General features: G+C 43.2%; 1 protein-coding gene across 3 annotated transcripts in view; it reads right to left on the reverse strand.

Annotated features, from left to right (window-relative positions):
• mcf2l2 (MCF.2 cell line derived transforming sequence-like 2) overlaps positions 1-24,848 on the reverse strand; it is a 110,776-nt gene that overhangs the window by 21,114 nt on the left and 64,814 nt on the right. For 2 of the 3 annotated variants that reach the window (XM_032572507.1, XM_032572506.1), the window contains exons 26-33: positions 17,228-17,264; positions 16,986-17,083; positions 15,340-15,423; positions 7,660-7,749; positions 7,029-7,100; positions 6,568-6,678; positions 4,210-4,319; positions 2,806-2,897 (exon numbers count right to left, since the gene is read on the reverse strand). In XM_032572507.1, the coding sequence (XP_032428398.1) occupies positions 2,806-2,897; positions 4,210-4,319; positions 6,568-6,678; positions 7,029-7,100; positions 7,660-7,749; positions 15,340-15,423; positions 16,986-17,083; positions 17,228-17,264 (694 nt within the window). The remainder of the gene's footprint in view (positions 1-2,805; positions 2,898-4,209; positions 4,320-6,567; positions 6,679-7,028; positions 7,101-7,659; positions 7,750-15,339; positions 15,424-16,985; positions 17,084-17,227; positions 17,265-24,848) is intronic. The other variant, XM_032572508.1, reaches the window with a different exon arrangement.

Genomic DNA, 24,848 nt, shown 5'->3' on the forward strand with positions numbered 1-24,848 from the left:
TAGGTCTCTGCATGGCCCTGAGGAAGCCAGTAAGTGGGGTCATTTACTTAAGGCTGAATTTTGATAGTTACTATCAAGTGTGCGCGAGACAAGACAGCAATATGCTGTTATTTGTAACAGGAACGTAGGAGCTGTGTTTTCTTAAAATGAGTCTTCATAGAGGGTTTATATGAATGCCAGTGCAATAATACCTTCCATATCGCCCAGTTTTTGTAGCAGTAGTGCATGCAATAACCATTGAGTTACAAAACTTCAGAGGTGCACGTCCAGGCTCTGAGGTAGCACGGTGTGGCTTCTGCTCTCTCTGCCCGATTCAACACATCATCTAAAAACCTAGCTCTTCAGTGTCCCTCAAACAAGACACTGAAGATGAACCAAGGATGGATTTTCTAGCATATCAATTGAAAACATAAGCAAAGGAAACAAAAACAGGAGCAGTAGTAGACCGGGGAGCTCTATAGGGGGCGTGGGGGGTTATGACAATTCCAAGGGCCCCTGACCAACAGGGGGCCCTCCACATTTTTTTTTGTTCATAGAAATAAAAAAAAAAAACATGGAGCCTTGTCAATTACTAAATAAATTATATTATGTTTTCTAAAATTGTTTTTAGCAGTAAATATTAAATATTACCACTCCCAGACCAAAAAGCACACATTTGCCCTGAACACCCCCCTGGATCTGCATGAAATTATTCGTTCCTGCTTGGAGAGCTTGATGGTGACAGTGTTCAGCAGCAGTTAGAATGACTATGGCGGTTACTATGCTGCTAAGAAAAATAATAAAGTTAGGTTTTCAAAAATAGAAAGACAGAGAAAGAGGTAAAAGTGTCAATTTGTAACCCAGTTTTTCTCAGAGAGGTTGGTAGACTGTGTGAGATTATCAACCATTCAGCATAGTTAGACATAGCAGACTACAGACTACTGCTTGCCTCTATTTCACTAACATTTAATGAATTAAGGAAAGAATTACCAACATATTCATATATTGAACTTGTACCTGTACCTTTTATCACATTTAACAACAAATGAGACAGTCAGCAGCAGCTCTAACCCATGTCCCTCCTGACCAGCCTCTCCTAAGTGAAATTAAAGCTGCAGTATGTAACTTTTATGGAAAAAAAAAATCACATATTTGTTAAAACTGTCATTATGTTGTGACAGTATGGCATGAGAGATGATTTGTGAAAAATCTATTTCCTCTGCTTTCTCCCACTGCTATCTAGAAACAACCAATCAGTGGCAGGAGAGTTTTACTGCTGTCAATCACAATCTCATGTGGCTGCTCATCCTCCTCCCCCGTACTCTGTGCTATGCTGTAGCTAGCGCAGCCTATTGTGAATGCTCAGTCTAGTTAGCATAGCTACCAATGACAGCAGATAAATATTTTTCCTGTAACGATAAGTTGTTTTTCCACCATTAGCACATTTAGCAGTCAGTGAATGAGATTGATCGACAGTGCTAAGAGCGTCCTACTGGTTCTGATTGATTATTTTGGTCGGAACGTTGCATTACTTTAGCCAGTAATAGTAGTTCAGGGAGGAGGTGGAGGATATTGATTGTTTTCACATATTATCTGTCTCATAACAAACTGTCATGACATGGTGACAGCTTTAACAAATATGGAGAAAACATATATTTTATTAAAGTTATATACTGCAGCTTGAATAAAATGCAAATACATAGCATTTTTTGAGAAGTCTGGATTGCCTCATGTACATTTTGCATGTTGCCTATGACTGTTGCTCGTGGGGAGAGACATTTCAGTAATCTAAAACTAATAGAAAAAATTTAAGCAACCTACTTGCATACTGTATGTGGACTGTTGCGTGTAAAATTCATGAGCAGTAAATATTGTGCTAGTTATCAGTATTGGACCAAAGAAAGCAAGGCAGTTGAAAGCCTTTAAAATTGTGACGCTTTTGATAGGTCAAATAGACTAAAAAAATTGTAACAGCAACTGCGGGGGGGTTGGGGAGGGGGGGGGCAAATACATTTTTTGTCATGGGGCCCAAAATTCCTGACGGCACCCCTGGTAGTAGACTCTGAAACCCTCTTAAAAACCTGTTCCCCTTCTGGCCTGTAGTGGCGCTGCACAAAGAACCACTGGAGGAAATGAAACAAAAGCCTCTTCAGATGAAACTGAATGCATCTTCCTTCTTCACAAAATGTAAACAGAAAAGGAGTAGCATCAGATTTTAGCGTTTGTAGAATTTCTCTTTGGTAAAACACCACAAGGCATTTCTCCCGCTAGCACGATGTGCATTTAGTTTGGTTGTATTTATCCAGGATACCCTGTGCTGTAGTCCATTTACTACTTTTGGAGTGATCTCTGGTCTGCTTGGTATTCAAATTTAAATTTGAACCACAGCAGAGTTCACTTTAACTGAACAGGGACTGAGGTTTGTAGGCAGAGCAGAGTTCACTTCTTTGGTCTGGATCAGAGTTCGATTCCACATTCACACCTCTGGAAATGAACCAGACTTTCTAGGCAAACTAGAGTTTGATTAAAGTGTACTAAACAGGGCTGGTGTGAATGGTGTGTCAGCTTTTGTCTTGGTTCAAAAACTTATTTCCTCTGATGAAGAGCATTTTTGTTAACATTTTAGGGTTGATATGTTGTCTCCCCTCATTAAAATTAACCTACCATAAGAGATTGTGCTTCTGTTGCTAAATGAGCACACTTGCAGAATCAGGATGGGGTCAAACAACTGTTCACTTTATATAAAATAAAAATAGCTAGAGAGCTTTGCAAAGGTAAAAAGTGAAAGGACACAGTTTTGAATTCATGGAAGCGGTGTAGACTTACCAGTTTCCATTTTCTCCTTCCTCCAGAAACTGGAGGTCTTTTGCTTCACATGACGCATATGTCAGCTGCACCCGGTACCGGCTGCTGCCACCCTGCAGAAACATATGACTGTCAAATGCAGCACAAACCACAAACTGATGAAAAGACTAAAACTGATCCAGCTGAATCCAACACTGACTGAAGACAGAAACACCTGCAACCTAATAAGTCAGTCAGTCAGTCAGTTAGTCCGTCAGTCCATCCGTCCACATCCATGATGTAATAAGTTGAATTTTATCAAGGCTTCAACATGTTTGAATCTTTTTTAATGCAGGAACAATATCTGTATTAAACAGACACCCCAAAAATTTAAATATGTTATTTCCCTTTAAGGGTTCCCATTCATGTCTACAGTTGAAATGTATAATTTCACACAAAAAGGTTTTACTTTAGCTTTCATTGCAAAAATTTGACTGAATGCTTAAAAGTGAATGAACCACTACATCCCAGTATATCAATATGTGCAGATTTCTAATGTGACTCAGAAGAACTCTACTGACTTAGGAAAGGCCAACATGTTTACCATCACTGGTCAGCAATGTTTGCAACCCAGAGAGCCACTTAGAAATTTAGTCCAGGTTAACAAAATTCAATTAGAGTCACAAAAGCTACATGAAACGAATTCTTTTTACATCTGCTATTGGAAATGTGTTCATATTTTTAAATTAAACTATTTTATTTTGTTTTTAGGTTTTAAAAATATTGAAAATCAAACTTTTATATAAAGGGATTAAATACATTTCTTCAATGGAACATTTAATTTACATTGTAAATTATGTCAAAAAAGGCCACATTTGCAACCAAAAGACAAGCAAAAATATTTCTTACCTTATTGGTGTACATTTTTGCATAAATTGCATGGAAAAACTGCTTCAACTAGCATTATTAATTACGTTTAGATTAAAAGAAAGGTTGTTTAGCTCGGACAACAACTCGGACAAAGTTATTAAGATTCACAAAGAAGAGTCTTAAGAGCCACAGGCTGCAGACCCTTGCACCAGATGTATGCTGGTAGAATCCCTTCAGCCCTTCATTTCTCATTTCTTAAATGTCAAGTGGTCAGTTCCTCATGCTAAAAAGACACAAGTCTAGGGAACTAATTAAGCAGTAGAGGTGTCCAAATTCAGGAGGTTGAGATACATTTCAAAGAAATGAGAGGAAACTGACTGATGATGGTGACTGACTGAAAAAATGTGATGAATTATGCAAGAGCTATCTAGCATCAACAAGTGAAGAACGAGTCATTCTGAGCTACATTTTTTTTTATAAAGTTAAATTTGGAATAAAAATGTTTTCGCCTTATAATTCTTTAAGTTTCATTCCACTATAAAGAATCCTGAGCTAAGTTAAGCTAAGGTCACATACATTTTTATTGTTGACTTCATCCTCAGAAGAGTTGGAGGACTCCTCTCCACTGGACGGAATTGTCTCAAAGTCCTCTGTGTCCATGGAGAGGAGACGTCTCTGGGTCCAGCCTAAGGACACACTGACAGACATTAGTACTTTTCAAACAAACAAGTGTCACCACTGAGGGGGGATATTGCTTTAGAAGGGTAGGATGGGTAGTGTGACCCTGCAGCTGGGAATCAACAGAAGTTAATCTGCAGAACAAATAAACTCAGGACCCAAAGGGAAGGCTACCAGTTAGTCAGACAATGACCATAGCAATGGGAATGATATTAAAATTGACATTTTAGCTATATCTGTCACAATTTGAGGTTGTTGTTAGTGAGGATGAACATGAGATGAACCAAGGTTATGGTGTGAACTGGTTTACCAACTGGTTCAATGGTTTCACTGAAATCCAGAAGAGTACAAGGTCCAGGCAGCACAGGTGAGCAAAGGCAATAGCTCTGACACTGGAAGTAACTGGTTGTAACTCGACAGGACTGACGAAGCCATGTGACTTACAACTTATGACTTAAGAGTAGGATCCGACACAAACAAGAGACACAGGTGGGATAAATACACAGGGAAGGTAATCAGGGGAAAGAAGGGGCAGCTGGGGCAATCAAGGGGAAGACGCAACAATACAATAACTAATTAACAAAAAAACACACATCCCTACAATATCAGACCAGTATAAAGCAAGGCTGTATTGGTAGATTATAAAACTTTTCAGTTTTAATGCAGAACTACATTTACCGAAGAAGACTTTATTTACAGTTTTAAATATTAGTGGCAGAATGACTGTCAGCTAATTAGTATGGCTAATACAGCCAGCAGCCTCAGCTCGTGTCATTTTGCATATTCATGCAGATGCAGTACAGTCAGAAAACGGCAACAAATTAAAAAATTAACTAATTCAAAATTACATTAAGATTTGAGTCAAATACCATTAAAATAACTTTGTTCCAAAAAAAAACAACTTTTCTCAATACACTGTAAAACTATTTGAGAGGTGAGCAGCACAAGGCAAACCGCCGTTTCTTCTGAATAAACACATCTTCTTTCAACTTAGTAAGTTTTACGGGTTTTTTCACACCTGATAGTTCAGTAAACTCGGTTTGACTGAGACCAAAACTGAAAAATTTGTTACATTTTCAGGCGGTGTGGTTCACTTTCACCAACCAAAACCTTTGAGCAACCTGTTCCCCTACGTACGTACCTGTGGAGGCGCTGCACCTAGAACCACTGAAGGAATCTTCTGAAGAAGACACTGAGCACAATTTCCTTCTTCACAAAATGTAAACAAAATGGAGTGGCATCAGAAATTAGTAGTTGTAGGATTTCTCTTGTTTTTGGTGAAGGACCACAAGCCATTACTCACGGCTATGACTAGACTTTGTTCTGGTTGTTTTTACCCAGAATGCCCTGCGTTGCAGTCCACATTCTGTTTTTGGAGCGCATTTCTTGTCGGCTTGCATCCACATATGCATTCAAAGTGCACCAGAGTTTGCTTCAACCGAACTGAGGCCTAGTTTGGTAGGCGGACGAGAGTTCACTTTTTTGGTCTGCATCAGAGTTTGATTACTCGTTCAAATGAATCAGACATTCTAGGCAAATGAACAGAGGTTAATTTAAAGCAGTCTTAACAGGACTGTTATGAATGCACCCTTAGACTGCCTTCCAACAATGCAAACCAAACCTGACAACATATGTTTTCCTATACTGACAAACTTTGAATCGCTTGAAAAGGATCCTATACCGAAATAGATCCAGACTGGTGAAGAACTCTTTCCTCCCTGACATTGCATTATGGAGCAGCCAACCAGGTGAATCCCTCCATTATGGACCGATATGGAAGAGACAAGAAGCAGGATGAAATGTAAATCATCTGTAGAACTGTTTTACACATCTAAAACTCTATCATTATTTATTAATATATGTGAGATATAATATTGGATACTCAAAATTTTACATAAGGGTGGAAGACAATCTATCTGGCAGCTGGGAAACGTAGAAAGCAGCAAACCTCTTTAGTATTTCCACACAGCTCTTTCACACAGTGAGTTCACTGAAAACAAGGGAACAGGCTATGTAGTGTTTTATGCAATTAGTTCCAAAGTCTTACATTCAACATATGACTCCTCTACTCAAAAATTCCGAAAGTTGTTGGTGTTAATATATAGCTGACTTGAAGCATTTTGAAGTAAAACCATTCCAGAAAGGCTACCATACAGTTTAAGTATCAGTGAGTTGATATGAATCTGTCAGGACACAAAGCTTAAAGTCAGTGATAAAAGACGTCCTCACAAATGTCTCCATGCGTCCTGTGGTTACCTGGCTGTGAGGTTGATCTGGGGACGGCTGCTTTGCTACCAGTACCACCAGCGATGCTGCTGGTCATGCTTTGCTGTTTCCCGTGTGCAGCCATTGCACCACATAGCGTATCTGCAGGAAAGCCAAATCCTTTACACCAACCTTAGCAAATAAAAACTAGTTTCATAGCAAGGTTGGAGCAGTTGGAAAATGATCAGTTCAATCACAAAAAGCAGCACTACACATGCAGGACTCAAAATACCCACAAACTGAATAAAATAAAAACAATCTCATGCAGCGACAAACATTTTATCTAGTTTGCTCTTAATTTGATGCTCGTGCACTATATATATACAGTATATAACCCTAATTCCCAATTCAGGCAAGAAATATAGACATAAACAACCATCCACAACATAAAATGCCACCACCAATCACAACATTTATCAAGCCTCAGCAAAATGTTATGTTTCTTCATATACCTTCATAGCCAAATGGAGTGGGATCACTCTTTATCTCGTGTCTCTTGCTCTTAATGCTAGCAGAGAGGGGACCTAGGAAACAGGATGCAACCAGACACTTCTTCAGAAATTAGCCTATTACAAAGGAGAGCGTATAAAGTAGCCCAGGAACATCCATTAAGCTCCTCTCGCATATTACAGATTTAGTATCTGCCAGTTAAAAGAGGAAGCTTTTGTTCATTTGCACATTTAATAATGAGCATTACTAAAAAAAAAACCACATGAATCACACACACTGAAGAATTAGTCCAACTATAAAGAAGGATAAAGAAATAATTTTAAAAAATCATGTTTAGTCACTTTCTTGTCAGAAAAAGAAGGTCCTCAACCATGGTTCATGTACTAAAAGATCTTCATCTGATGGAAAACTACAAACATCTTAAAGTTAGGCGGCATTGGGAAAGTACTTCATTCCCATCTAGTTCATGTCTCATCAGTGTGAGTATTTACTGGCTCTGTAACGATGTGCAACACTCTGCTACAACCCTCGTCTGTCAGTAGCAGGTTAACTATAACTAGCTAACCTAACATTTCACGGGGATTTGTTTTTTAAATCTTAACACAAAACACATAAACTCATCAAACTCTGTACCTTTGGTGCGTCGCATGGCAGAGGAAGAGGAGGCAAGAGAGGAAGTGAGAGAGAAGCGTCGCGTGACCTCTGCCTCTTTTACTGTGGGTTCTATGACAGAATAAGAGGAAAGGAAAGGAGAACGGAGAGGGAAGGCAGCTACTGAGATCCATGCTGTTGTAACTTGAGCAAAGAGCAAAAGAAACAACAGATGAAGTTGGGATGAAAAGACAGTGTGTAAGAGGACACAAGTAATGTAGGGGTTATTATTATTTAATGTGCACTAAAACATCTTACATATGTGTAAAAGCTTAAAATGCAACAAAAGAGACTAAAACAAATTGATGGATCGAAGAATGACAAGGAACCATGACTCAATGGCAAGTTATACATGTGGCATGAAAAATTACAATTGAACAGTAAAGGAAAAGGACTTCCAGCTGAGATGATGCAAATAAACTGCTTGTTCTGAGGAGTTTCTCACATTTTACGTCCATGACAAGTTGAAGGAGACATCACAACACAATATACACAGTAAAGTCGGGACTAAGTATAACACTTCACAAGCTGCCGATGTGGGACTCGCCAGAATCAGTGTCAACTTGTGATGCAACACCACCGCAACATGACAGAGGAGCAGCTTTTAACTATCTTAAAGGGAGTTTTCAATCATATGACAAGGTTGTTACCTTGGGATTTCACTCAGACAGGTCTGAACTTCCCCCTTCAAACAAGCAGGTGGCCCTCACTGTTGGTAGTGATTAGGGGGGAAATCAAAACACTCAATTCGCAGTGTGACTGTCATCCTTTCTGCAAGCCATAGAATGTTTCAGAAGGGGTTGGATGTTGATCTCGACCCCCGCCACACCTTTATCTTTTCCCCATCATTAGTGTAATTAGGAACACATGCCTTGAAATGACCTGACACCCAATGTTGTGACGAATTTCAGGCAATGGTTTCCTCCAAAAATGTTAATGCAGTCAGTGGTTTTTTTGACATGGGTAACATGGGCAGCCACCCAAGGCGGCTTCTCGTCCAGTGCGGCATGAGTTCTCGGAACATCCTCTCCCACCCCCGCCCCTCTTCATGCGTGGTGTGCACACACCATCCTTTTGAGAGCTCAGTGTTGCTCTGAATGTTGTTCGTCCAGAGGGCCAAACAGATTGGGACCGCCCCTGAATGCACTTCAACATGTCAGGACAGCTGGAGTACACGAGGGTGACATTTAGTGCAAAGCAGATCTCAGATCAGATCTCTATATTTTGTTACCAGCCATCTGACAGATCCCAACCATATCTATACATTAAATCTTTTTAAAATGACTATATCAGAGTTGGGGAGGGGAAGGCTTAGAGAGTAATGTGAATAGAAGTTTTGCTTTTATAAAAAATATATTTTTAGAGACATAAACATGTGGAAAATGACTCAGTTGCATATCCCTTAAATCACAAATCTAAAACATTTATTTCTAACTGCTCAGTATTTTCTGTTAAAGTCCTGCATAGTTTTATGTTATTTAGGGGTGCACCAATTGCAGTTTTCTGGCTGATCGCCAATCTTTTATCTTTTATAAAGCTTAACCTGCCGATTCTGATTTTGGCCAAAACCAATTTTTTTGTCTCAAATGTTGCTCAATACAGCAAGAAAGTTGTAGAGTTGGAAACAGCGGGGCAACTCCATCCATCCATCCATCCATCCATCCATCCATCTTCTTCCGCTTATCCGGAGTCGGGTTGTGGGGGTAGCAGCTTCAGAAGGGAGGCCCAGACTTCCCTCTCCCCGGCCACTTCTTCCAGCTCTTCGGGGGGAATCCCGAGGCGTTCCCAGGCCAGCCGAGAGACATAGTCCCTCCAGCGTGTCCTGGGTCTTCCCCGGGGCCTCCTCCCGGTGGGACGTGCCCGGAACACCTCACCAGGGAGGCGTCCAGGAGGCATCCTGACCAGATGCCTGAGCCACCTCAACTGGCTCCTCTCGATGTGAAGGAGCAGCGGCTCTACTCTGAGTCCCTCCCGGATGACTGAGCTTCTCACCCTATCTCTGAGGAAGAGCCCAGCCACCCTACGGAGAAAACCCATTTCGGCCGCTTGTATCCGCGATCTCGTTCTTTCGGTCATGACCCAAAGCTCATGACCATAGATGAGGGTGGGAACGTAGATCGACCGGTAAATCGAGAGCTTCGCTTTATGGCTCAGCTCTCTCTTCACCACGACGGACCGGTACAGCGCCCGCTTAACGGCAGACGCTGCGCCAATTCGCCTGTCGACCTCCCGCTCCCTTCTTCCCCCATTGGTGAACAAGATCCCGAGATACTTGAACTCCTCCACTTGGGGCAGGACACCCCCCCTGACCCGGAGAAGGCACTCTACCCTTTTCCGGCTAAAGACCATGGCCTCGGATTTGGAGGCACTGATCCCCATCCCGGCCGCTTCACACTCGGCTGCGAACCGCTCCAGCGAGAGCTGCAGATCACGACCTGATGAAGCCAGAAGGACCACATCGTCTGCAAAAAGCAGAGATGAGATCCTAAGGCCACCAAATCGGATCCCCTCAACACCTTGGCTGCGCCTAGAAATTCTGTCCATGAAAGTGATGAACAGAATCGGTGACAAAGGGCAGCCCTGGCGGAGTCCAACTCTCACCGGAAACGAGCCCGACTTACTGCCGGCAATGCGAACCAGACTCTGACACCGGTCATACAGGGACCTGACAGCCCGTATCAAAGGGCCCGGTACCCCATACTCCCGGAGAACCCCCCACAGGGCTCCCCGAGGGACACGATCGAACGCCTTCTCCAAGTCCACAAAACACATGTAGACTGGTTGGGCGAACTCCCATGCACCCTCCAGGACCCTGCCGAGGGTGTAGAGCTGGTCCAGTGTTCCACGACCAGGACGAAAACCACACTGCTCTTCCTGAATCCGAGGTTCGACTACCCGACGGACCCTCCTCTCCAGGACCCCCGAATAGACCTTGCCAGGGAGGCTTAAGAGTGTGACCCCTCTATAATTGGAGCACACCCTCCGGTCCCCCTTTTTGAACAGGGGGACCACCACCCCAGTCTGCCAATCCAGGGGAACTGCCCCCCTGTCCATGCGATATTGCAGAGTCGCGTCAACCAACACAACCCTACAACATCCAGAACCTTAAGGAACTCTGGGCGGATCTCATCCACCCCCGGGGCCTTGCCACCGAGGAGCTTTTTAACAACCTCGGCGACCTCGTCCCCAGAGATTGGAGAGCCCAACCCAGAGTCCCCAGGCTCCGCTTCCTCAATGGAAGGCATGTTGGTGGGATTGAGGAGGTCTTCGAAGTACTCTGCCCACCGGCCCACAACGTCCCGAGTAGAGGTCAGCAGCACACCATCCCCACTATAAACAGTGTTGGTGCTGCACCGCTTCCCCCCCCTGAGACGCCGGATGGTGGACCAGAATCGCCTCGAAGCCGTACGGAAGTCTTTCTCCATGGCCTCTCCAAACTCCTCCCACGCCCGAGTTTTTGCCTCAGCAACCACCCGAGCCGCATGCCGCTTCGCCCGCCGGTACCCATCAGCTGCTTCCGGAGTCCCACAGGCCAAAAAGGACACCGAAGGTGTCCACCAACGGGTTCGAGGGTTGCCGCCGCGACAGGCACCGACAACCTTGCGGCCACAGCTCCGATCGGCCGCCTCGACAATGGAGGCACGGAACATGGTCCACTCAGACTCCATGTCCCCCACCTCCCCCGGGACGTGTTTTGAAGTTTTGCCGGAGATGGGAGTTAAAGCTCTGTCTCACAGGGGATTCCACTAGACGTTCCCAGCAGACCCTCACAACACGTTTGGGCCTGCCAGGTCTGACCGGCTTTCTCCCCCACCACCGGAGCCAACTCACCATCAGGTAGTGGTCAGTGGACAGCTCCGCACCTCTCTTCACCCGAGTGTCCAAGACATACGGCCGCATGGTGTTCGTTATGGACAATCCATGATGAGCACAGAAGTCCAGTAACAGAACACCGCTCGAGTTCAGATCAGGTGGGCCGTTCCTCCCAACCATGCCCCTCCAGGTCTCACTGTCATTGCCCACGTGAGCGTTGAAGTCCCCCAGCAGAACAAGGGAGTCCCCAGGAGGAGCACTCTCCAGTACCCCCTCTAAGGACTACAAAAAGGGTAGGTAATCTGAACTGTCGTTCGGCCCATAAGCACAAACGACAGTCAGGACCCGCCCCCCCACCCGTAGGAGGAGGGAGGCTACCCTCTCGTTCATCGGGGTAAACCCCAACATACAGGCGCCGAGATGGGGAGCAACAAGTATGCCCTCTCCTGCCCGACGTCTCTCACCTTGGGCAACTCCAGAGTGGAAGTATGTCCAGCCCCTCTCAAGGAGACTGGTTCCAGAACCAGAGCCATGCGTCGAGGTGAGACCGACTATTTCTAGCCGGAACCTCTCGACCTCACGCACTAGCTCCGGCTCCTTCCCCACCAGAGAGGTGACATTCCACGTCCCAAGAGCCAGCTTCTGCAACCGAGGATCAGACCGCCAGGGTCCCCTCCCTTGGCCGCCACCCTTCACACAGTGCATCCGACCCCTTTGGCCCCTCTCACGGGTGGTGGGCCCATGGGAGGGGGGGCCCATGTTTCCTCTTAGGGGTAAGCCCGGCCGGGCTCCATGGGTAAAAGCCCGGCCACCAGGCGCTCGCCATCGTGCCCCCCTCCAGGCCTAGCTCCAGAGTGGGGCCCCGGTGACCCGCGTCCGGGCGAGGGAACACCAAGTCCAAGGTTTTCCTTCATCATTGGGGTCTTCGGGCTGCGCTTTGTCTGGTCCCTCACCTAGGACCTGTCTGCCTTGGGTGATCCTACCAGGGGCATGAAGCCCCAGACAGCATAGCTCCTAGGATCTTTGGGGCACTCAAACCCCTCCACCACGATAAGGTGGCAGCCCAAGGAGGAGCAGTGGGGTAACTATTAATTGTAAATGTGCAGACATAACTTGGTGGGGTGGCCTGTCAATCAACCCGTTTTCATCGGAGAGCAAAAGAGGACAGTGGTTGATTCTTAGACCTTTGCCAAGCTAGATAACATCGGTGGATAAGATCGGCTTCACATGTAAAAATCGGCTGATCACCAATCTCCAAAAATGAAGGAAATAAGCACCGATAAATCGGCTGGCAGATAAATTGGTGCACCTCTATTATTATTATTACTACTATTGTTATTGTTGACCTAGTTTTTTAAATGCTGTTTTTATCAGTTTAGGAACTCTTTTAAATAACTTTTTTGTGTTAACATTATCTAACATTATCTAAAGGGTAGTAAAATATTTATAACATCAGTAAATATGGGTTGTCAAACATAACGGCAATATTAATCATGTAGATCCGTATCGGTCAGAATTCTTATTTCGGTGCATCCTTTGGATGGACACTTATGCAACAATTTTTGCAGCCTTGTAAAAAAATTCTTTAATACTTTTCTTAAAGCAAATTTACTCATTTTTAAGTTAAAGTATATACATCACATTAAAGGTAGACAAAGTTTGAAATTATAAATTTTTTATTTTATTTTTTTAAGTCACAAAAATCTGTCTTTATCAGGTATGCTTTGAAGAGACACTTATGTTATTGCCATGTTTTCTGGAATTTTGATATGAACACCTAATATGCGGATCTAAAGGGCATTTTGTGCAACATCAAGTCCTGTCATGTCTCTGAAGCAAGTGTCTTGCTTTAGTTGCACTCTTTGCAAAAGTTTATTTTTACTGAGCTCAGTGGGGTGTAGTTCACAGTGTTTTGCTGTGTCATGACAGGGGTCATTGCTTTTTTTGTGATGTTACTGTTTGGTTTCTGTTCATATAAAAATATCAAGGATCTATAAGGGTCTCCAACTGGTAAAACAATTATTAGACACATAATTAGGCATCAAGTGACGACTTCAGTTTCAAACGTCCCACATCCTAACAGGTGAGTAAAGCATCTGCACGCACTACGCAATGTTATTATGTGCACTGTTTTCTCTACCAGTGGCAAGCATATTCAGTTAAATAATAGGCAATAACTCAGCACAGGGAAGAGCTTGTTGCTTAAAGTACTCCACTCATCTATTATTTTCCATTAAGCCAAATTAGTAAAATGTGTATGGTCCAGGAAACTTTATAGCCTTTATTTTCCAGGGTGCAAAGACAAACGATGACATTAAAAACAATAAGAACGAAAAAGATGCTGTTCAAGACAATAATATGATATATACAGGGGTTGGACAATGAAACTGAAACACCTGGTTTTAGACCACAATAACTTATTAGTATGGTGTAGGGCCTCCTTTTGCGGCCAATACAGTGTCAATTCGTCTTGGGAATGACATATACAAGTCCTGCACAGTGGTCAGAGGGATTTTAAGCCATTCTTCTTGCAGGATAGTGGCCAGGTCACGACGTGATGCTGGTGGAGGAAAATGTTTCCTGACTCGCTCCTCCAAAACACCCCAAAGTGGCTCAATAATATTTAGATCTGGTGACTGTGCAGGCCATGGGAGATGTTCAACTTCACTTTCATGTTCATCAAACCAATCTTTCACCAGTTTTGCTGTGTGTATTGGTGCATTGTCATCCTGATACACGGCACCTCCTTCAGGATACAATGTTTGAACCAGAATGGTTCGGTAGTCCTTGGCAGTGACGCGCCCATCTAGCACAAGTATGGGGCCAAGGGAATGCCATGATATGGCAGCCCACCCCCATGCTTCACTCTGGGCATGCAACAGTCTGGGTGGTACGCTTCTTTGGGGCTTCTCCACACCGTAACTCTCCCGGATGTGGGGAAAACAGTAAAGGTGGACTCATCAGAGAACAATACATGTTTCACATTGTCCACAGCCCAAGATTTGCGCTCCTTGCACCATTGAAACCGACATTTGGCATTGGCACGAGTGACCAAAGGTTTGGCTATAGCAGCCCGGCCGTGTATATTGACCCTGTGGAGCTCCTGACGGATAGTTTTGGTGGAAACAGGAGAGTTGAGGTGCACATTTAATTCTGCCGTGATTTGGGCAGCCGTGGTTTTATGTTTTTTGGATACAATCCGGGTTAGCACCCGAACATCCCTTTCAGACAGCTTCCTCTTGCGTCCACAGTTAATCCTGTTGGATGTGGTTCGTCCTTCTTGGTGGTATGCTGACATTACCCTGGATACCGTGGCTCTTGATACATCACAAAGACTTGCTGTCTTGGTCACAGATGCGCCAGCAAGACGTGCACCAACAATTTGTCCTCTTTTGAACTCTGGTATGTCACCCATAGTGTTGTGTGCATTGCAATATTTTGAGCAAAACTGGGCTCTTACCCTGCTAATTGGACCTTCACACTCTGCTCTTATTGGTTCAATGTGCAATTAATGAAGATTGGCCACCAGGCTGGTCCAATTTAGCCATGAAACCTCCCACACTAAAATGAGAGGTGTTTCAGTTTCATTGTCCAACCCCTGTTGGACAAGGGATATATAGTATATCCCTCTGACCACTGTGCAGGACTTGTATATGTCATTCCCAAGACGAATTGACGCTGTATTGGCCGCAAAAGGAGGCCCTACACCATACTACTAAGTTATTGTGGTCTAAAACCAGGTGTTTCAGTTTCATTGTCCAACCCCTGTAGATATAAGATGGAAAGACAGGGGTCACAATGAAGAGGACGGTGCAGACAGAGATGCCTGTGTTAATGATGATGTGTTACCTGCTGGAAGAGACCTTCTGTTGGAAAGTCCCTGCAAGGTGAAATGCTTCCGAGCGTTAACAGCTGAGTGGGCTGAAGCATCAGCTGGGCAGCAAGGAAGAGAAGTTAGTAAAGCAGGGAAATTCCATCACCAGCAGTCCTCAAGAAGTGAAGTGATTGATAGACTCTGTCAAAGACCTGGAACCGGACCTCGGCGGTGGACTATAAGTGTTGTATCACTGTCAGTGTTTGCTTAGAACCTGCATTTCACACTAATACATTATACCATCATTTTCAAATACAGATTCCAGTACCAACAAGGTTGGTGTTTGATAGTGAGGAGAGCCCAATTTCAGAAACACAAACATGGTAAAATATCTAAAAAAAACCCAAAAATGCAGAAGAAAACTAGCCTAAACTCATCCCTGACAATGGATTAGCTTTTTGGTGTAGGGTCGAAAAGTTGCGTCTTCTCTATGGCACACGAAAGGTTTTTTTCAGGAACTTTTATTTCCCCTGGTAATTTTTGTGAGCATTTTCACAGCAGACGCTGAATGGTAACTCCTTTCACTATATCGATGAGTAGAAGAGAAGAAACTAGAACCAACATTTCTGTCACACACAATGACTGCTCTTTATAACATACAGAGTCAATAGAAATCCATTCAAAGGTGTAACTGAAAGATATTTAAGAGGGATTTTGGCAACACAGACTTCTGTGTTCTATTACTTCACAGTTGAGAAAAGAGAAGTAATGGCTTACAACCCCACTATTCTAGCCATATACTTAAAAGATAACACTGGATTTCAAGAGATGCTAACAGCCTAACATCCAGGCAGCAGAGACAATATTCCACAGTAACCTGTCTTGGACAATGCCATCAGTTGTTGACAAGTCCTGCCAATCCACCTCAGTTGCTTTTGCAGCTCCTCATTAAACCTTCCTCTGGCTGTATGGTTAGAATGAATTATGAATGATAGTCTATATATCAATCATGTGAGCTTTTGGAATGCTAATCAGCTGTTCCCATGTGTAAAAACAATACCTTCTTACCAGGCTTATGTTCAGGAGCAAAATCCTTTCACTGCTCAGCATCCAAATCTAGAGAGAATAATTTTCCAAATAGGCAATGCCTCAACCAAATAAATTCTTAACAAAAGTCTACAAAAAAAACAAACAAATCAAACCAGAACCAACACACTACAAACCAGACTAACACAGAAGTAATAGAAAATCAAACAAAATGTAATCTTGGACTCATTCGTAAATATTGTATTAAATATCCACCAAAAAGGGGATGCTGCGGTGGCGTAGGGGATAGCGCGACCCACGTTTGGAGGCCTTGAGTCCTTGACGCAGCTGTCGAGGGTTTGATTCCCGGACCCGGCGACATTTACAGCATGTCTTCCCCCTTTCCTGTCAGCCTACTTTCATATAAGGCACACTAGAGCCCACAAAAGACCCCCTGGAGGGGAGAAAGAATATATAAAAATATCCACCAAAAAATGATTCCTATCTCATTTTTTTCCTTTTTTCCTGAACTATGTTTTTGGCATTCATGTTAAAGTAGTACCTTAGGATCAACCCATCTTTATATCAAAAAAGAAACAATAAAAGATTGAAAAATCTATCTTGGTAGGAACTTTCATTTAATTGGACCACTGACCTTTTTTCTGCCTCATGTTGGGACTCGGGTTAGCTCTCCTGAATCCTGACTCTGGACTAGATGAATCTGACTGTCTCAGGCCCATCCTCCGGACATTCCTGTTGGGATAGAGAGCAGGTCTGCCAATCAGAACTTTAAAAAAAATTTTTGAAACAGGACATTTCATTGGCCTTTGTTTAGCCACAATAAGAAATAATGATCCAGTTTCTTTAATCGTTAGGGTTATTTGTATTGTCACTTACCTCATTGGGACTCCATAGTTATTGTTCTGGCTGGCCTCTGTGAATCCAACACACACACAGCATTTGATTTTGCAGTAAGTTGTCATATTTCTGTATATTCTAGAATGAAACTACAAATGTTGTAATCTACTGTCTCAGCAATTAGTAATCTAAACAAAGCCATATCAATAATTAGCCCACTGAGGCTTTCAGTCTGCAAATATTAATTCATATAAAGTGCCTTTAAATCTAGACTAGACTGCCTGTTTAGAGTTGCTTTTGAAAAAATTATCACTAAGTTATAAAAATTATAACTTAATTTTTTTTGGGGTCTGTGGTCATTAATTCAAAATACACTTCTCACTACTCCAGCAGCCGAACCTAGCTCTGGTTTTATTACGAGTTCATTAACTATAAACACATAGTGAGTGTTACAGAAAGTGGCGAGCCAGCCAGGAGTAGGAAATAGAAGCATAAAATTTATTTCTGACCCTGATCAAAAAAAAAAAAAAATAATAATAAAAAAAAAGGGCCAAGTTCAGCAAGAATAGAAAATATGGAAATAGTCAACAGAGAAAACGTCAAGGTCCCGAACTCGGTCATTGTCAGCGGTATTGCCGATACGGAGGCTGATGAGGATGTCTTAGATTTCCTGAACAGGTATGGGAAGATAAGGAGAATCCTAAAAGTAGATGACTCGCAGTCCTCTTACCACCAAAATGCCATTGTGGAGTATGAGAGTGGAACTGCCTTGACAGCACTTGAACCCTTACTCCCTTACATGTCTGAGAGCTCAACCAAAGTCTCTTATCAAATCACAGCCCTGTCCAGTGAGTACGTGTCTGACGTCACAGACAGAGCCACCCACCGTTTTTTTTGTGAGCTGCAAGAAATTGCTAAATTAGGTAGAAAATCCTTTGAAGCTGTCCTGCATGAGCATCTGTCCAAATGCTCTCAATCAGTCACAGGCAGCTCTGAGACACCTGAAACTGAGAGTTTCACTCTCGAAACACAAAGTGAGTTAATGAACCCAGTTGCCAGACCAACCCAAGAAAATTTCCAACTTTTTCAAAATAAAAATGCAGAGCAGTCTAAAACTACTCTAAGCAGCTCTGACTCTGACTCAGTTAATCAACCTCGACTCAATCTAGCCTCCAACTTATCACAGAACCTTGTCACTCACCCTGAGGTGCAAAAAGTCATTGTAGAGCATATAGTGTGAAGTGAAGCCCCAGTCTCACAGGTGAGTGCCTCTTTTCGTCTCAGGCAGTTTTCAGGCAAATTACCTTGTCCTAGTCACGAGGCTGATTTTGATACATGGCGCAACAGTGTTGAGCTCATACTTAAGGATCCAGATGTATCTGTCTTGCAATGCTCAAGAAAGATTTTAGACAGTCTGATGCCACCTGCATCCGATGTAGTAAAACCCTTGGGCCCTACAGCATTACCATCAGCTTATCTTGAACTGTTAAATTCAGCTTTTGGCACAGTAGAAGATGGTGATGAGCTTTTTGCCAAATTTCTCAACACCCTCCAAGACCCTGGTGAAAAAGCATCACATTACCTTCATCGCTTGCAGACAGTCCTCTCTAAAGCTTTGAGCAGAGGCGGAGCAGTCCCCACTGAAGCAGACCGACACCTTCTGCGTCAGTTCTGCCGTGGATGTTGGGACAATGCCTTACTAGCAGAGCTCCAGCTTGAAAGAAAAAGAAATGACCCCCCTTCATTCACTGAGCTGCTGTTGCAGTTGAGAATTGAAGAAGACAAGCATAGTGCAAAAGAGAGTAGAATGAAAAAACACTTTGCTGCTACTAGACCAAAAGTAGCCTCCCACACTATTACTGCAACTTCTGACCTTTTTGAACCCACAGTGCGAGACAATCTCACTGAGATGCAAACCCAAATAACCCAGATGCAGAGTCAGCTGACAAGATTGAAACCCCAAAAAGTAGTTCAACCTGTGGTTCCCCAAAGTGATCTGATCGCAGAACTAAAAGCACAAATTACTGAGCTGCAGAGTCATTTGGCTAAACTAAAACCACCAAATTCCATTAAGAAAAATGCTAGTGCACCTAAAGCTAAGACACAAACTAAGCCTAGAGCACCTGAACAAACCGCGGCAGTCCAAACTGTAAAGAGTAGGCCGAAGCCTTGGTATTGCTTTCGATGTGGTGAAGATGGCCATATTGTTTCAGCTTGCTCCAATGAATCAAACCCGTCCCTTGTAGCTGATAAGAGGAAGCAGTTAAAAGCAAAGCAGTTACTTTGGGACGAACAGAACAAACAAACACAGTCTTTAAACTAGAGGAGGCCCTCATTGCGGGACAAATGGGTGCTGTTAGTGAAACCAGTCCCACTAAACATTCAAGAAAAAACAGGAAACGTTTCCATCACAACAAATCAGCCAAAGTGAAGTTACCCAAAGGCCTAGTTGGAGCCAAGTACACTGCTGAGGTGCTAATTAATGGGCAGGCTTGTAATTGCCTTCTTGACACCGGGTCACAAGTGACAACCGTATCACAGTCGTTTTATGATAGTTATCTCTCACATTTGGAGATCCATTCCATACACGACCTTCTTGAAGTTGAAGCCGCAAATGGTCAGAATATTCCATATTCAGGCTATATTTGTATTGATATCACATTTCCAAAAAACAGTTTTGGACATGAAATTATCGTGTCTTCTCTTGCGTTGGTTGTTCCCAACACGCGCTCCAATGTCCAATCTTCTCTCTTGATTGGCACTAATACCCTTGACCTTCTCTTTGAAAGTTTTTCTCTCACTAACACAGATTCCAGTACCCTTCCTTATAATTACAGAGTGGTGCTGAGCGTGTTACAAAAGAGACACAGGCAGAAAGAGACCAGCAATCTTGGTCTTGTCAGACTGTCAGGAAATGAGCCTGAAATCATTCCTGCAGGCCAAAGTAAAGTCTAGGAGGGGTCAGTTCATGTGAAAGTTGACACTCCAGATAAGTGGATTGTAGTTGAGCCCCCCAATACATCTTCCTTACCAGGTGGTGTTTTGGTCACTAACTGTTTACTCACCCTTCCTGAGAACCGATCGCATAAGCTTCCTGTGGTCCTGCGAAATGAAAGTAAACATGACATAGATATTCCTAGAAACAGCGTCATTGCTGAAATTCATGCTATGCAAGAGATTTTGTCCCATTCTCATATCTCTGATGAGTCAAACCAAACTTCTAGTCCACAGCCTGCTGAGCTTAATTTAAACTTTGCAGATTCCCCAGCCCCTGCTGAATGGAAAGAGCGAATTATGCAGAAGTTGAATGCTATGCCAGAGGTTTTCGCGCAGCATGATACTGATTTTGGATGTACTAATAAAGTAAAGCACCAGATCAAACTGAGCGATCAGACCTCTTTTAAGCACAGGCCTCGCCCAATACGACCACAAGACGTCGATGCTGTACGTCGTCATTTGCAGGAACTGTTAGAGGCAGGGGTAATCCGTGAATCCGAGTCAGCTTTTTCCTCACCCATCGTGGTAGTAAGGAAGAAAAATGGAGATGTACGACTTTGCGTCGATTATCGAAAGCTAAACCAGAACACAATCAAAGATGCTTATGCACTTCCTAATCTGGAAGAAACTTTTTCAGCCCTTAGTGGGTCGAAATGGTTTTCGGTCCTGGACCTCAAAAGTGGTTATTACCAGGTGGAAGTTGAGGAGGCAGATAAGCACAAGACAGCTTTTGTGTGCCCACTGGGATTTTTCGAATTTAACCGTATGCCGCAGGGTGTAACTAATGCTCCTAGCACGTTTCAACGGCTGATGGAGAGGTGTATGCGCGACATAAACCTTAAGGAAGTCTTGGTCTTTTTGGACGACCTTATAGTTTTTTCAGAAACCCTTGAACAACATGAAACACGTCTTCTCAATGTGCTCAATCGTCTCCAAGAATATGGTCTAAAACTATCACTTGAGAAGTGTAAGTTCTTCCAGACATCTGTGAGGTATTTGGGGCACATAGTCTCTCAGCGCGGTGTTGAAACAGACCCTGAAAAGGTTGCTGCTTTAACAACTTGGCCAAGCCCTACAAACCTAAAAGAACTCTGTTCCTTCTTAGGTTTTGCGGGGTATTATAGACGGTTTGTTAAAGATTTCTCCAAAATCGTTAAACCCCTTACTAACTTAACTGCAGGATATCCCCCTCTGCGCAAGAAAAGTAGCTTTCGGCTAAACCGTGACCAGTACTTTCAGCCAAAATCTCCTTTTGGGGAGAGATGGACAGAGAGCTGTCAACGAGCATTTGAAACAATAATATACAAACTAACTACTGCTCCAGTGTTGGGCTTTGCCGATCCCAAGTTACAGTATGTATTACATGCAGATGCCAGTACAACTGGACTAGGGGCAGCTCTGTATCAGGAACAAGAGGGAGAGATGCGCGTTATCGCATACGCGAGCAGAGGCTTATCGAGAAGCGAAAGCCGGTACCCTGCTCACAAACTTGAGTTTCTTGCCCTCAAGTGGGCGGTAACAGAAAAGTTTTGTGACTACTTGTATGGTAGTCCTTTCACAGTGATAATTGACAGCAATCCTCTAACTTATATTTTAACCACCGCTAAGTTAGATGCAACAAGTTATCGCTGGTTATCTGCTTTATCGTCATTTGAGTTTCAGCTTCGGTATAGAGCTGGAAAACAGAATACGGATGCAGAAGGTTTGTCTCGCCGCCCACATCCTGAACCAGTAAATGATCTCGTCTCCCTGAAAGAACAGGAGCGAATTCGCCAATTTGTACAACATCACTTACCTGGCACAGATCCTTTCACTCATGTTCCTTCTTGTGCTGTAAATGCAATCTGTGAAAAACATCTAGTATTTCAGTCTTTTGATGCAGATCTTTATGATCTTACCTGTCCCCTTGTAACATCTCTGTCTATGACTGCTAACGCGGTCCCTGACAGTTTTGATCAGTGCAGCGTTTTTCCTGTCATCCCAAGCATGTCAGAAGAAGAATTGAGTCAAAGTCAAAGAAGCGATCCTGCTATCAATGAAATCATACATCAGCTGGAAACAGGTGAAACACCATCTCCTGTGGTGCGAGAAGAAATTCCACAACTTTCCATCTTTCTGCGTGAGCTGAACAAACTTGAGCTGCAGAATGGGATTTTGTACAGAAAAAGGCAAGTAGGTGAAGAAATCCAGTATCAACTTATTCTCCCTGAAAGCCTCAGATCTATGGTGTTGAAAAGCCTCCATGATGACATGGGTCATCTTGGCTTTGACCGAACCCTTGATTTGATCCGAACCAGATTTTTCTGGCCAAAAATGGCCTCAGATATTGATCAAAAAATCAAAACCTGTAGCCGGTGTGTTTGCAGAAAGACTCTGCCGGAGAAGGCAGCGCCTCTAGTAAACATTCAAGTAACCAGACCTCTCGAGTTACTGTGCATTGACTTTTTGACAATCGAACCAGATCGCAGCAATACTAAAGATGTCCTTGTTATCACTGATTTCTTATTACAAATAGTATGCTGTATCAATTCCTACACCGACCAAAAGGCTCGTACTGTAGCAAAAGCCCTGTGGGAAAACTTTATCATCCACTATTTGTTAACCTCATTCGGCTGCATTTGGGCTCAAGACCTTGCTTTTAATGTTACTTTGAGTCATCGCCAGCAACAATCCCACTCGCAGTATGACCAAGCTCTAAAATCTCACCTTCGAGAGAGTTACCAACTGGCTAGTAAAAATGCTGCTAAAGTGGCTGAACGGAACAAAATCAGATATGACCAACATGTAACCGAATCTGTCTTGGATGTTGGTGATCGTGTGTTGGTAAGGAATGTTAGGATTAGGGGTAAACACAAGTTATCAGACAGGTGGGAATCCGTTGTCCACGTAGTTGTAAATCAAAAAGACAACTTACCTGTATATACAGTTAAACCTGAGAACCAGGATGGTCCGACCAGAACTCTCCACAGAGACCTTTTGTTACCTTACGGGTTCTTGCCAGCTGTCCCTGAGAATCCTGCTGTGGTCCGGGAGAATTCCAGCCGCCCAAAAACACGCCAATACCACACTACTGATCATGATGAACCTGAAATTGAGTACAACTCAGAGGAGGAAGACAACTATCCTTTGTATAACACTCCCGGCCCTCTGCAAGAAATTTCTAGGGTGGTTGAAGAATACAAGGTTGTCGTTCCTTCTAAAACTTATCTGAAACCTGTTGTTGAGCAGCTTAAATCAGACCATACTCATGTCCCAGAACAAAACACATTACCTGATAATGTGTCAGCAGACAACAATATAAAAAAAATGGACAACTTACCTGAAATGGACAACTCGGTGGAAACACTGAATCTGAACCTAAAATAGTCAGGTTACCAGAAACTCACCTTGATGAGATGGGAAATGCTTCAGACCTTAGTCAAGCTAATACTATGGAAGTGACTCAGACTGAAGTGAATGAGACCGAACCTATGACCAATGAGGACAAAGGACATGACCCTGAGGCAGAGCAAGCTGCTAAAAGACCTTCTCGACAGAAAACAAAACCAAAATTCTTAACCTACCCGAAATTAGGGAACCCTCTTGTCAGTGTAGTTCAATCCCTGTTCCAAAGTTTAAGTGAAGCTGTCACAAGTTCTATTGAAATCCCTGAGATCCAGTTAGTTTAATTTGGATAGTATGCAAAAGGGACTTGCATAGATTTAAGTGGGGAGGGTGTAACCCAGGTTGAAATAGCCTCTTCATAAAAATAATAGTAAATTAGATAAATAGGAAATAAATAAATAGGAGAATAAATAGAGAATTAATCGATCTTAAAATTGTTAAAATATATATATATATAAATATAAAAAGAGCAACAATTAGAGACATTAAAATTGATATTCTTCAGATATTTCACAACGAGATATTAACATTCATGGAAAAACCTTACATAACCTTACATAAAGTATTAAAGCAGAAAGTACGGCGGCCACCGTAAGAAAGGTTTACAGTATTCAATTATGCCGCATAACTGATCAGTACAGTATTGCGAGGGAACGCAAAAGGTTTTGCGAGCTAACACAAAAGTATTGCGAGGGAACGCAAAAGAAAAAAAATTCCCCATGTCCCCTAGAGCAGCGCGGGGGGGGGGTGTTACTCATTCTGCTGCAAGTTGGCTCAATTTTGACGCGCAAGACGTAACCGGTAAAATCCGGTTTATGATTTTCAAAATAAAAGATCCGGAAGTAGTTCATTATTTCTTGCGCGGCCCGGTACCAATTGGGCCCAGTGGTTGGGGACCACTGCCCTAGAGGGCTCCGTACTAGAGGGCTCCTCTAGAACTACCTCTGTCATGAAGTGCGGTGAAGAGGGGGTGAGGATGACGCTGAGGACCCAGGTTGGAGTGAAAGAATGGTGATTTTAATGATGATATGAATACAAAATAAAAAAATCCAGGCAGCACAGAATGAACGGAAGGCTAAGGCTCTAAACTTGTAGCAACTGGTAACAATTGATATCTAACAACAGGTTTGCTGCGACAATACAACTAGACCAGACGAGGACAGGAGAGGAACAAGGAACACAGGTGGGATTAAATACACAGAGGGTAATCAGGGAAACGAGACACAGCTGGGAACAATCAAGGTGTAGACAGGATAACACAGAGACTCGATAGACACAG

This window comes from Xiphophorus hellerii, chromosome 9, assembly GCF_003331165.1.
Source record: "Xiphophorus hellerii strain 12219 chromosome 9, Xiphophorus_hellerii-4.1, whole genome shotgun sequence".
In the NCBI taxonomy this organism is placed as follows: domain Eukaryota; kingdom Metazoa; phylum Chordata; class Actinopteri; order Cyprinodontiformes; family Poeciliidae; genus Xiphophorus; species Xiphophorus hellerii.